Source organism: Gobius niger, assembly GCF_951799975.1.
Source record: "Gobius niger genome assembly, contig: SCAFFOLD_122, whole genome shotgun sequence".
NCBI classification, from domain to species: Eukaryota; Metazoa; Chordata; class Actinopteri; order Gobiiformes; family Gobiidae; genus Gobius; species Gobius niger.
In genome coordinates this window covers 41940-57010 of record NW_027639248.1, presented here as the reverse complement: position 1 = coordinate 57010, position 15071 = coordinate 41940, and the positions used below count along the sequence as shown (strand labels likewise).

The window sequence follows — 15071 nt, the reverse complement described above, 5'->3', positions numbered from 1 at the left end:
CATTTCTATCATTAGTATCATTAGTATCATTAGTATCATTAGTCTCATTTATATCATTTATATCATTAATATCATTTATATCATTTATATCATTTATATCATTAATATCATTAATATCATTAATATCATTTATATCATTTATATCATTTATATCATTAATATCATTAGTATCATTAGTATCATTAATATCATTAGTCTCATTTATATCATTAATATCATTAATATCATTTATATCATTTATATCATTTATATCATTAATATCATTAGTATCATTAGTATCATTTGTATCATTTGTATCATTTATATCATTTATATCATTTATATCATTTATATCATTAATATCATTAATATCATTTATATCATTAATATCATTAGTATCATTAGTATCATTAGTATCATTTGTATCATTTGTATCATTTGTATCATTTGTATCATTAGTATCATTTATATCATTTATATCATTAATATCATTTATATTATTTATATTATTTGTATCATTGTATCATTTGTATCATTTGTATCATTAGTATCATTAGTATCATTTATATTTATATCATTTATATCATTTGTATCATTTATATCATTTGTATCATTTATATCATTTATATCATTTATATTATTTATATTATTTGTATCATTGTATCATTTGTATCATTTGTATCATTAGCATCATTAGTATCATTTATATTTATATCATTTGTATCATTTGTATCATTTGTATCATTTGTATAATTTGTATAATTTATATCATTTATATCATTTATATCATTTGTATCATTTATATTTGTATCATTTGTATCATTTGTATCATTTGTATCATTTGTATCATTTATATCATTTATATCATTTATATCATTTGTATCATTTGTATCATTTGTATCATTTGTATCATTAGTATCATTAGTATCATTAGTATCATTTGTATCATTAATATCATTAGTATCATTAGTATCATTAGTATCATTTGTATCATTTGTATAATTTGTATAATTTATATCATTTATATCATTTATATCATTTGTATCATTTATATTTGTATCATTAGTATCATTTGTATCATTTGTATCATTTGTATCATTAATATCATTAATATCATTAATATCATTAATATCATTTGTATCATTTGTATCATTAATATCATTAATATCATTTATATCATTTATATCATTTATATCATTAGTATCATTTGTATCATTTGTATCATTTGTATCATTTGTATCATTTGTATCATTTATATCATTTATATCATTTATATCATTTGTATCATTAGTATCATTAGTATCATTAGTATCATTTGTATCATTTGTATCATTTGTATCATTTGTATCATTAATATCATTAGTATCATTTGTATCATTAGTATCATTTATATCATTAGTCTCATTTATATCATTAATATCATTAATATCATTTATATCATTTATATCATTTATATCATTTATATCATTTATATCATTTATATCATTTGTATCATTAGTATCATTTATATCATTTATATCATTAATATCATTAATATCATTAATATCATTTATATCATTTCTATCATTAGTATCATTAGTATCATTAGTATCATTAGTCTCATTTATATCATTTATATCATGAATATCATTTATATCATTTATATCATTTATATCATTAATATCATTAATATCATTAATATCATTTATATCATTTATATCATTTATATCATTAATATCATTAGTATCATTAGTATCATTAATATCATTAGTCTCATTTATATCATTAATATCATTAATATCATTTATATCATTTATATCATTTATATCATTAATATCATTAGTATCATTAGTATCATTTGTATCATTTGTATCATTTATATCATTTATATCATTTATATCATTTATATCATTTATATCATTAATATCATTAATATCATTAATATCATTTATATCATTAATATCATTAGTATCATTAGTATCATTTGTATCATTTGTATCATTAGTATCATTAGTATCATTTGTATCATTTGTATCATTAGTATCATTTATATCATTTATATCATTAATATCATTTATATTATTTATATTATTTGTATCATTGTATCATTTGTATCATTTGTATCATTAGTATCATTAGTATCATTTATATTTATATCATTTATATCATTTGTATCATTTATATCATTTGTATCATTTATATCATTTATATCATTTATATTATTTATATTATTTGTATCATTGTATCATTTGTATCATTTGTATCATTAGCATCATTAGTATCATTTATATTTATATCATTTGTATCATTTGTATCATTTGTATCATTTGTATAATTTGTATAATTTATATCATTTATATCATTTATATCATTTGTATCATTTATATTTGTATCATTTGTATCATTTGTATCATTTGTATCATTTGTATCATTTATATCATTTATATCATTTATATCATTTGTATCATTTGTATCATTTGTATCATTTGTATCATTAGTATCATTAGTATCATTAGTATCATTTGTATCATTTGTATCATTAATATCATTAGTATCATTAGTATCATTAGTATCATTTGTATCATTTGTATAATTTGTATAATTTATATCATTTATATCATTTATATCATTTGTATCATTTATATTTGTATCATTAGTATCATTTGTATCATTTGTATCATTTGTATCATTAATATCATTAATATCATTAATATCATTAATATCATTTGTATCATTTGTATCATTTGTATCATTTGTATCATTAATATCATTAATATCATTTATATCATTATTTCATTTATATCATTTATATCATTAGTATCATTTGTATCATTTGTATCATTTGTATCATTTGTATCATTTGTATCATTTATATCATTTATATCATTTGTATCATTAGTATCATTAGTATCATTAGTATCATTAGTATCATTTGTATCATTTGTATCATTTGTATCATTTGTATCATTTGTATCATTAATATCATTTGTATCATTTGTATCATTTGTATCATTTGTATCATTAGTATCATTTGTATCATTTGTATCATTTATATCATTTATATCATTTATATCATTTATATCATTACTATCATTTGTATCATTTGTATCATTAATATCATTAATATCATTAGTATCATTAGTATCATTAGTATCATTAGTATCATTTGTATCATTTGTATCATTTGTATCATTTATATCATTTGTATCATTTGTATCATTTGTATCATTTATATCATTTATATCATTTATATCATTTATATCATTAATATCATTAATATCATTTATATCATTTATATCATTAATATCATTAATATCATTAATATCATTTATATCATTTATATCATTTATATCATTTATATCATTACTATCATTACTATCATTAATATCATTAATATCATTAATATCATTAATATCATTTGTATCATTTGTATCATTTATATCATTTATATCATTTATATCATTAATATCATTAATATCATTAATATCATTAATATCATTTATATCATTAATATCATTAATATCATTTGTATCATTTATATCATTTATATCATTTATATCATTTATATCATTAATATCATTAATATCATTTATATCATTTATATCATTACTATCATTAATATCATTAATATCATTTATATCATTTATATCATTTGTATCATTAATATAATTTATTTTATTAATATTATTTATATCATTTATATTTTTTATATCATTTATGTCATTTATATCATTACTATCATTTATATCATTTATATCATTTATATCATTTATATCATTTGTATCATTTATATCATTTGTATCATTTGTATCATTTATATTTTTTATATCATTTATATCATTAATATTATTTATATCATTTGTATCATTCATATCATTTGTTTATTTGTTTTATTTTATTTTGTTTATATATTTATATCGCCAATCAGGAGCTGAGTGATGATGTGTTTCTGACACAGATCTTTACAAACTAGAGGGTCTTAGTTTTCAAATGAGGATCACACTGACAGACTGTAGGAACTCATAAATCACTGTTCTGACTCCGCCCCCTCTGTGCCCCTCCCTCAGGGCACAAAGACCGGGCCCCGGGGTCCAGACCCGGATCTAGACCTGGATCTGGTCCGGACCTCAGGGGCGTCTCAGCGCGAGACCGACTGACGGAGAAACACCGCCTGGAGCCCAACGCCAGCGGCGCCAACGCCAGCGGCGCCAACGCCAACGGCGCCAACGCCAGCGGCGCCAACGCCAACGGCGCCAACGCCAGCGGCGCCAACGGCAGCGGCGCCAACGCCAGCGGCGCCAACGCCAGCGGCGCCAACGCCAACGGCGCCAACGGCAAAGACGAGAAGAGATCGGTCTGAGTCTCATTATGTCACTTATGTTGATGTTTCTGTTGGATGTAAATACTTCATATACATTTGGAGGCGAACAATAAATCAAGTCCATTTATTTTATCAGGGACTAAAAGGAAATAAATCTCAATCACCTACAGGGGGCGCTAACGTGCTGTCCCTTCGTATAAACGCAGATTTATATCGTCGTGTCCGGAGTGAAGGTGGAAAATCAGTTTCAATGGGAGTGACCGGGGCTGATATAATATATATAGTTTACATATAGTGTATTTAGGAAGAGTTTATTAAAACGTTAAAACGCAGACTCAGTGTTTTGGGATTTTCAGTTAAAAATGGCGGACTTCCTGTTTCTTTGGGGCTCGGCGTTTTCCACTTTTGTAGGTGGCGATGTTTTTATTTCCAAGCTATGCATCTGTCCCTGATGCAGTAAATCAAACTAAATGTAGTCAGATGTAAAGTGCTTCGAGTTAGTCAGGCTCTTCATGTTCAACTACAAACTACAGACACACATCTGGCTTTACAGATTATAAAGCACTTTACACTCAACTAAATGGAGTTTAACCAATCGAGAGTAAAATCAAGTGTGACCTAAAGTTTTCACTGGATCTAAATGTTGGCCTAAAGTTTTGAGCAGGTCTAGGCTCAGATGTTCAGGGTCAGGTGTTCAGGCTCAGATGTTCAGGCTCAGATGTTCAGGGTCAGATGTTCAGGGTCAGATGTTCAGGCTCAGATGTTCAGGGTCAGATGTTCAGGGTCAGATGTTCAGGCTCAGATGCTTCTGAGTAAAGAAGGAAAATAAAGACCAGGTCTCTGTGTTTCAGGTCTTGGTTCGGTCCAACTCTCTGTCTGCTCCTCGTCAGACCAGAGCCTCCATGCTGCGCCGAGCCAGACTGGAGTCGGACTCCGAGGACCTGGAACCTGTGAAGTCCAAGACCCCAGAACCCTCTAAATCCAAGACCCCAGACCTCACCAAGTCCAAGTCCACCACGGAGACCAAGACCTCGGACCTCAGCAAGTCCAAGACCTCAGAACCATCGAAGTCCAAGACCTCAGAACCGTCGAAGTCCAAGATCCCCGCAGAGACCGGACCTGAGAACAAGAAGCTCTCGCGCCTCGACATCCTGGCTCTGCCCCGAAACCGGACCGGGTCCTTCGGGACGAGCGACAGCGAGGCCTCAGGTCCGGACCTCGTTACTGCTCTGACTTTAGCTAACGAGAAACTTCTAATACAGTGTTCAGTAAAAATCAGAATGGAGGAACATTTTACTGTTTAGAAAGGCTTTTGACATGTTAAAGTTCCGATATTCTGATCCTTCACGCCGATACCGATCCGATACTGTCTTTTTAAATAATTAAATATTAACATTTCATTGTATTTATTTATTTAGCTACATTATATTTAACCTATAGCCTGGGTTAGCAAGTATTAGCGATCGCATTTCGGCCGTGAATCTGCAGGTTTACCTCAGCGTCGAGTGTCATTTAAGAGAATAATCAGGGTCCGAGCACTGACCCCTGAGGCCCCCCCACAGGGAGGACAGAAAACTAACTTTACACTTTTCACTTCTCGCTCGTTTGCAGCTCGGGTCTCGGCCAATAGGAACGCGGAGCTGAACAGGAAGTCGTCGGTGGGAGACAGAGGGGGCGGGGCCAAACAAACCCAGACCAAAACCAGGTCCAGAACCCGGTCCACCGGGTCCAAGTCCGGCTCAGGTCAGTCCAGAGGAGGCGCGGTGAAGACCTGAGTGTGAGGTTAACTCTGAGGTTCTCGTCACAGCGGCGTCTGGAACGCGGCGCCTCAAAGCCTCGTCATCGTCATCGGAGGAAGAAGCCGGCCCTCGCTCTGTCTCTACGGCAACGCCCCAGAGACACGCCCCCTCCATCGAAGCGGAGGACGACCCCTTCCAGACCTGGACCAGTCACAGCGCGGAGATCGCAAAGTACACGCCCACTTTCGCTTCGCTTTAACCATAAACGGAGTCACGTGACCGCAGTTACGATAGTTACCACGATAGTTACCACGATAGTTACGATAGTTACCATGATAGTTACCACGATAGTTATGATAGTTACCATGATAGTTACCGCGATAGTTACCACAATAGTTATGATAGTTACCACAATAGTTACCACGATAGTTACCACGATAGTTATGATAGTTACCACAATAGTTACCACGATAGTTATGATAGTTACCACAATAGTTACCGCGATAGTTACCACAATAGTTATGATAGTTACCACAATAGTTACCACAATAGTTACCACAATAGTTACCACGATAGTTATGATAGTTACCACAATAGTTACCACGATAGTTACCACGATAGTTATGATAGTTACCATGATAGTTACCATGATAGTTATGATAGTTACCGCGATAGTTACCACGATAGTTTTGATAGTTAACACAATAGTTACCACGATAGTTACCACAATAGTTATGATAGTTACCACAATAGTTATGATAGTTACCACAATAGTTACCACGATAGTTACCACAATAGTTATGATAGTTACCACAATAGTTATGATAGTTACCACAATAGTTACCACGATAGTTACCACAATAGTTATGATAGTTACCACAATAGTTATGATAGTTACCACAATAGTTACCACGATAGTTACCACAATAGTTATGATAGTTACCACAATAGTTATGATAGTTACCACAATAGTTACCACGATAGTTACCACAATAGTTATGATAGTTACCACAATAGTTATGATAGTTACCACAATAGTTACCACGATAGTTACCACAATAGTTATGATAGTTACCACAATAGTTACCACGATAGTTACCACAATAGTTATGATAGTTACAATAGTTATGATAGTTACCACAATAGTTACCACGATAGTTACCACGATAGTTATGATAGTTACCATGATAGTTACCGCGATAGTTATGATAGTTACAATAGTTATGATAGTTACCACAATAGTTACCACGATAGTTACCACGATAGTTATGATAGTTACAATAGTTATGATAGTTACCACAATAGTTACCACGATAGTTATGATAGTTACCACGATAGTTACCGCGATAGTTACCACAATAGTTACCACGATAGTTACCACAATAGTTATGATAGTTACCACAATAGTTATGATAGTTACCACAATAGTTACCACGATAGTTACCACAATAGTTATGATAGTTACCACAATAGTTATGATAGTTACCACAATAGTTATGATAGTTACCACAATAGTTACCACGATAGTTACCACAATAGTTATGATAGTTACCACAATAGTTATGATAGTTACCACAATAGTTACCACGATAGTTATGATAGTTACCACGATAGTTACCGCGATAGTTACCACAATAGTTACCACGATAGTTACCACAATAGTTATGATAGTTACCACAATAGTTACCACGATAGTTACCACAATAGTTATGATAGTTACCACAATAGTTATGATAGTTACCACAATAGTTACCACGATAGTTACCACAATAGTTATGATAGTTACCACAATAGTTATGATAGTTACCACAATAGTTATGATAGTTACCACAATAGTTACCACGATAGTTACCACAATAGTTATGATAGTTACCACAATAGTTATGATAGTTACCACAATAGTTACCACAATAGTTACCACAATAGTTATGATAGTTACCACAATAGTTACCACGATAGTTATGATAGTTACCATGATAGTTACCGCGATAGTTACCACGATAGTTACCATGATAGTTACCATGATAGTTACCACGATAGTTACCACGATAGTTACCATGATAGTTACCATGATAGTTACCATGATAGTTACCACGATAGTTACCACGATAGTTACCATGATAGTTACCATGATAGTTACCACGATAGTTATGATAGTTACCACAATAGTTACCACGATAGTTATGATAGTTACCACAATAGTTACCACGATAGTTACCACGATAGTTATGATAGTTACCACAATAGTTACCACGATAGTTATGATAGTTACCACAATAGTTACCGCGATAGTTACCACAATAGTTATGATAGTTACCACAATAGTTACCACAATAGTTACCACGATAGTTATGATAGTTACCACAATAGTTACCACGATAGTTACCACGATAGTTATGATAGTTACCATGATAGTTACCATGATAGTTATGATAGTTACCGCGATAGTTACCACGATAGTTTTGATAGTTAACACAATAGTTACCACGATAGTTACCACAATAGTTATGATAGTTACCACAATAGTTACCACGATAGTTACCACAATAGTTATGATAGTTACCACAATAGTTATGATAGTTACCACAATAGTTACCACGATAGTTACCACAATAGTTATGATAGTTACCACAATAGTTATGATAGTTACCACAATAGTTACCACGATAGTTACCACAATAGTTATGATAGTTACCACAATAGTTATGATAGTTACCACAATAGTTACCACGATAGTTACCACAATAGTTATGATAGTTACCACAATAGTTACCACGATAGTTACCACAATAGTTATGATAGTTACAATAGTTATGATAGTTACCACAATAGTTACCACGATAGTTACCACGATAGTTATGATAGTTACCGCGATAGTTATGATAGTTACAATAGTTATGATAGTTACCACAATAGTTACCACGATAGTTACCACGATAGTTATGATAGTTACAATAGTTATGATAGTTACCACAATAGTTACCACGATAGTTATGATAGTTACCACAATAGTTACCACGATAGTTATGATAGTTACCACGATAGTTACCGCGATAGTTACCACAATAGTTACCACGATAGTTACCACAATAGTTATGATAGTTACCACAATAGTTACCACGATAGTTACCACAATAGTTATGATAGTTACCACAATAGTTATGATAGTTACCACAATAGTTATGATAGTTACCACAATAGTTACCACGATAGTTACCACAATAGTTATGATAGTTACCACAATAGTTATGATAGTTACCACAATAGTTACCACGATAGTTATGATAGTTACCACGATAGTTACCGCGATAGTTATGATAGTTACCACAATAGTTACCACGATAGTTACCACAATAGTTATGATAGTTATGATAGTTACCACGATAGTTACCATGATAGTTACCACAATAGTTATGATAGTTACCACAATAGTTACCACGATAGTTACCACAATAGTTATGATAGTTACCACAATAGTTACCACGATAGTTACCACAATAGTTATGATAGTTACCACAATAGTTACCACGATAGTTACCACAATAGTTATGATAGTTACCACAATAGTTACCACGATAGTTACCACAATAGTTATGATAGTTACCACAATAGTTACCACGATAGTTATGATAGTTACCATGATAGTTACCGCGATAGTTACCACGATAGTTACCATGATAGTTACCATGATAGTTACCATGATAGTTACCACGATAGTTACCACGATAGTTACCACGATAGTTACCATGATAGTTACCATGATAGTTACCATGATAGTTACCACGATAGTTACCACGATAGTTACCATGATAGTTACCATGATAGTTACCACGATAGTTACCACGATAGTTACCACGATAGTTACCACGATAGTTACCACGATAGTTACCATGATAGTTACCATGATAGTTACCATGATAGTTACCATGATAGTTACCACGATAGTTACCATGATAGTTACCATGATAGTTACCACGATAGTTACCACGATAGTTACCATGATAGTTACCATGATAGTTACCATGATAGTTACCACGATAGTTACCACGATAGTTACCACGATAGTTACCATGATAGTTACGATAGTTACCACGATAGTTACCATGATAGTTACCAGCTCCGTGACCTCCTTCTGCTCCTCAGGCTGAGTCAGGACCTGGTGAAGGACTTGGCCATTCTGGCTCAGGAGATCCACGATGTCGCAGGAGACGCAGAGACGGACTACACTTCCCACGATGCACCTGGGGCCAGTATCAGCGCGGAGGAGGAGGTAGGAGATGAGGAGGAGGTGGAGGAGGAGGAAGAGGTGGAGGAGGAGGAAGAGGAGGTGGAGGAGGAGGTGGAGGAGGAGGAAGAGGAGGAGGAGGAGGTAGAGGAGGAGGAGGTGGAGGAGGAGGTGGAGGAGGAGGTGGAGGACGAGGTGGAGGACGAGGAGGAGGAGGTGGAGGAGGACGAGGAGCATACAAAGGGACTAAACTTTAAACCTCTGTCCTTTAGTTCTGTTTAGGATCAAACCTGCCTTTAGTAAACGATGAAGCTGAAGGTCTTCCCTGGTTTTCCTGCAGGTCCCAGACGTTGGGCTGAACCTCCAGAAGGTTCCTCCAGGAGGCGCTGCAGAGTCTCTGGACTTCAACATGAACCAATCAGAGCGCAGGCTGTGGGGCCCAGAGGTCAGATACGTTTTTACTGTAGTGTCACTCCTGTGTGACTCCGCCCTCACCTCTGTGACCCCGCCCTGTCCTCTGTGACCCCGCCCTCTCCTCTGTGACCCCGCCCCCTGCAGGTGCAGCAGCTCACCTGTCTGTGTGACCTGAGCCGCTGCGTCAGAGAGAGCACCGAGGCCCTGGCCCAAAACCTCAGGTCAGACTTTACCTTTGACCAAACCAGGCCTGGAACTTACAGAGCCTCTCGTGAGTATTCATACACCTTGAACTTCTGCACATTGTGTCATGTTTACAACCCTAAACATAAAGATTTTATTTAGATTTTTTTACTGAACATTCACACACAAGTAACAGACAACTGTGAAGTGAAAGCAAAATGATACATGATTCTGTTATTTTTCAAAAAATAGAAAAGTGAAAAGTGGGGCGTGCATAAGTATCATACAGCATTTTCTGAGTGCATTAAATTGCCTTTAAAACATTCCTAATGACTCCAGAATGTTCACACCTTGGCCTAACGGTTAAATAGAGGCACCTGTGTGTGATCTACTCTCAGTATAATTACAGCTGTTCTTTTAGGCCCTCAGAGCTGTGGTCACTAAACAACATCATGAAGGTCCAGGAGCACCAGAGAGGTCAGGGATAAAGCTGTGGAGAAGTTTAAAGCAGCGTTAAGTTATACAAAGATTTCCCAAGATTTAAACATCTCCCGGAGCAACTGTTCAATCCATCATTCAGAAATGGAAAGAGTAAAGCACCACTGCCAACTTACCAAGACACGGCTGTTCACCTAAACTAACAAACTGAACAAGGAGACACTGGTCAGAAATACAACCAAGTGCCCCAAGATAACTCTGGAGGAGCTGTGAAGTCCTGCCGCTGAGCTGGGGGAATCTGCACATGGGACAACTATAAGTCGTATCTACACAAATCTGGCCTTCATGGACGAGTGGAAGAAGAAAGACATTATTGAAAGGAGAACATAAGAAATCCTGTTTGAAGTTTGTAGAAGTCATATGGAGGACACAGCTCCATGTGGAAGAAGGAGCTTTGGTCAGATGAGACAAACGTTATGTCTGGAGCAAACCTAAAGGTGCGTACAGACCAACCGTGCGTCCACGCCCCGTCTGCCTCTCGTTGGACGCCAAACAACGCCGCTTCACACACTTCACACTCGCGACAAACGCCTGTTTGCTGCACGTGAAGTTTTGCAAGCGTCAAACATGGAGGCGTGTCTGTTGACTCAGGGGGCACTCACACTTGACATCTGAACCTGCCACTCTCCAGTCGTTTGAGGAAAGGCCTGGATGCCCCGAACGGCCTGCGCTCACACTTACACAAACGAACCGAGCCGTGGCCGAACACGAGGAGTTGTTTACAAGTGCACGTGAGCAGCAGCAGCAGCGCAACATAATGAGGAAGAAAAAAAAAACTATACAGCTGCGTGAAATAATGTACTACTATGAGCCCTGTCAAATCTCTTCACTCCACTTTTCTTTGCATTTTACTACAGTTTAACAAAAAGGGCTATGGTGAATATAATAGTCGATTTTAATAAAGCAGAGGAATAGAGAAGTGCTCGTCCCTCTGTCCCGCTCAGCTGAGGCGGGGGGGGAGCAGCACCTGCCGCCCTGAGCCCCTCCTGAAGTCTATGCTTTATGTTACAACAAAGCACTTAACACGAACGCAAGCGATAAAACCAGGTATAGCAGCAGAGAAGCTCGGACACAGGGCGGGAGAAGCGCAGCCTCTCCCGTAAAGTCAGCCCGAGACGAGCCTGAAGCGGCCAGGGCGTCGGGGTGAGCGGTCGGGGAGACGAGCGGTTTGTGGCCGGGGAGCCGCCCGGGAGCAAAGCGGTGTAGGGGGCCGGGGAGACGAGAGCGAGGCAGCCGCTGCTCTGCCTTTTCTCACTGTTTTACGTGACAAATGCACCCGCTCATACAACAGCCGCTTGTATCTGTGCGTGTGCGCATACACGAGCAACCGAGCCGCGCTCTGGCCCGCCTCCTCCAAGCGGCCAAAGTCCGGAACCGAGTCCGACTCGGGCATGGTTTGTTGCAGGTAACAGGTGACGCCTGAGCCCAGTCAGCCTCCCTGATTGGTTAACAAGGCATAAATGAACGCACGTGTGGATTGCTTGAGTGCATGAAGCAGTGGGCGTGGCCTCCCTGTTCGCTCACCGCCCTGTTCTCCCTGGCTTTCACGCGCGTCTTTCCTCGTCCGCTCGCGTTTGCTGCTTAATACGCACGGACAGCTTTGTTTGCATTTCGAAGCGCGTTGAAGCGCCTCTACATAGGGTTAACATGGAAGCTGGAGGCGTGGACGCTTTTGGTCTGTACGCACCTTAACACTGCTCATGGTCCTGAGTGCACCATCCCCAGTGTCAGATATACGGGGGGGAGCATCATGCTGTGGGGCTGCTTTTCCTCAGCGGGGACTGGGGAGACTGTATGAATAGTTGGGAAGATGGATGGAGCCAAATACAGAGACATTTTGGAGGAAAACCTGCTGGAGTCACAAGAGAACTGAGGCCGGGGCGGAGCTTCACCTTCAGCAGGACAATGAGCCAAAACACAAAGATAAATCTACAATGGAATGGTTCAATAAAAACATATTAATGTGTTAGAATGGCCCAGTCAAAGTCCTGACCGAAATCCTATTGAAAATCTGTGGAAAGATCTGAAAACTGCTGTTCACAAACGCTCTCCTTCTAATGTGACAGAGCTGGAGTTGTTTTGTAAAGAGGAATGGGCTAAAATGTCAGTCTCTACATGTGCTAATCTTGTAGAGTCAAACCTCAAAAGACTTGTGCTGTTATTGCAGTAAAAGGAGGTTCCACAAAGTATTCATGCTGTATGATACTTATGCACGCCCCACTTTACACTTTTCTATTTTATGAAAAATAACAGAATCATGTATCATTTTGCTTTCACTTCACAGTCGTCTGTTACTTGTGTGTGAACGTTCAGTAAAAAACAATCAAAATAAAATCTTTATGTTTAGGGCTGTAAACATGACAAAATGTGCAAAAGCTCAAGGTGTATGAATACTTTCCAGAGGCTCTGTAAGTCTTTCCAGGCCTTGAATGTAAGTCTTTCCAGGCCTTGAATGTAAGTCTTTCCAGGCCTTGAATGTAAGTCTTTCCAGGCCTTGAATATAAGTCTTTCCAGGCCTTGAATGTAAGTCTTTCCAGGCCTTGAATGTAAGTCTTTCCAGGCCTTGAATGTAAGTCTTTCCAGGCCTTGAATGTAAGTCTTTCCAGGCCTTGAATGTAAGTCTTTCCAGGCCTTGAATGTAAGTCTTTCCAGGCTGCTGTTCCAGAGCAAAGCCGCCGTGTGGGAGGAGATGGAGGCGAAGTTGTCGTCGGAGGCGGAGCCTGTTCCTCAGACGCAGAACCAGGAGCTGAGCCTGGTCCTGGAGGAGCTGAGGAGGGTCCAGAGGCAGCTCCAAGGTCCGGTTTAAGACTTTCAAAACAGACTTTAAGTAAGGGATAATGTATAGAACGCTGGTCATTATCGGGAAAATAAGCACCGACAGGGCGAACCGGAGGGGTTTCGCCCTGAAGGCGGCCAAATGGCCGCTTATTATTCGGCCATTTGCAACTGAACACACACAACATAAACTTCGTACACTTTTATGAAGGTGAAAGGTTTATTTAATGACTTCCGCGACAAATAGTTCCCAAAAGTTTGCGCGTTTTGCTAGGCTAGAAGCAGCAAGGCTAGCAGCTAGCCTAGCTACTTAGCTGAAGGTGCAGTTGGAGGAGGTGGTGAATCTCTGGGTAAGTTGAAAGTCAGACTCACGATTCCCCGACTTCTCTCTCAGTGACGGGACAGATAGTGTCGCTGCTACGTACGAGCGGAGTGATATGAAAACACCAACTCAGACGTCCTTTATCAGGAAATAATGACCGGTAGAACGTTGGGAAATCCCATTCAAATCAACGGAGCTTCTGCTTACGTTGTGAAGAGCCGTGTAATAAAGACTTTTAATGTTTGGTTCTCGTGTGTTTCAGTGATGAACGTGATCGTGGAGCCGGTTCAGCCCAAAGCTCAAACCAAAGACAAGAAGCCTCTGCACAAATCCAGGAAGTCCTGAGTCCGACCCGAGTCCGAGCTGATGTTTCCAAACATCTGGGTCACGTTTCCTCTGAGAAACGAGGATTAGTTTGAAAAATCAGTTTTCACTCAGATTCAAACCGGGCACAAAACGTTTGAATCCGTAAAGTTCAGACACAACATTCTACATTTTTAGCTAAAGTCAGTCTTTTCCTGGGAGGCACCGATACCGATACCGATACCGCTACCAGAACTTTGACTTAAGTACTTTCCGATACCGATACCAGTACTTTGATTTAAGTACTTTCCGATACCGATACCAGTACTTTGA

General features: G+C 37.0%; 1 protein-coding gene across 1 annotated transcript in view; it reads left to right on the top strand.

The window, feature by feature from the left end:
* LOC306982696 (centrosomal protein of 170 kDa protein B-like) overlaps positions 1 to 14786 on the top strand; it is a 33109-nt gene extending 18323 nt beyond the window's left edge. The window contains exons 18-27 of the mRNA XM_079583162.1: positions 4026 to 4180; positions 4295 to 4312; positions 5131 to 5488; positions 5891 to 6022; positions 6087 to 6249; positions 10162 to 10288; positions 10584 to 10688; positions 10802 to 10878; positions 13991 to 14133; positions 14698 to 14786. Coding sequence (XP_079439288.1) covers positions 4026 to 4180; positions 4295 to 4312; positions 5131 to 5488; positions 5891 to 6022; positions 6087 to 6249; positions 10162 to 10288; positions 10584 to 10688; positions 10802 to 10878; positions 13991 to 14133; positions 14698 to 14780 — 1361 coding nt within the window. The 3' untranslated portion in view covers positions 14781 to 14786. The remainder of the gene's footprint in view (positions 1 to 4025; positions 4181 to 4294; positions 4313 to 5130; positions 5489 to 5890; positions 6023 to 6086; positions 6250 to 10161; positions 10289 to 10583; positions 10689 to 10801; positions 10879 to 13990; positions 14134 to 14697) is intronic.
* The last annotated feature ends 285 nt before the right edge of the window (positions 14787 to 15071 follow it).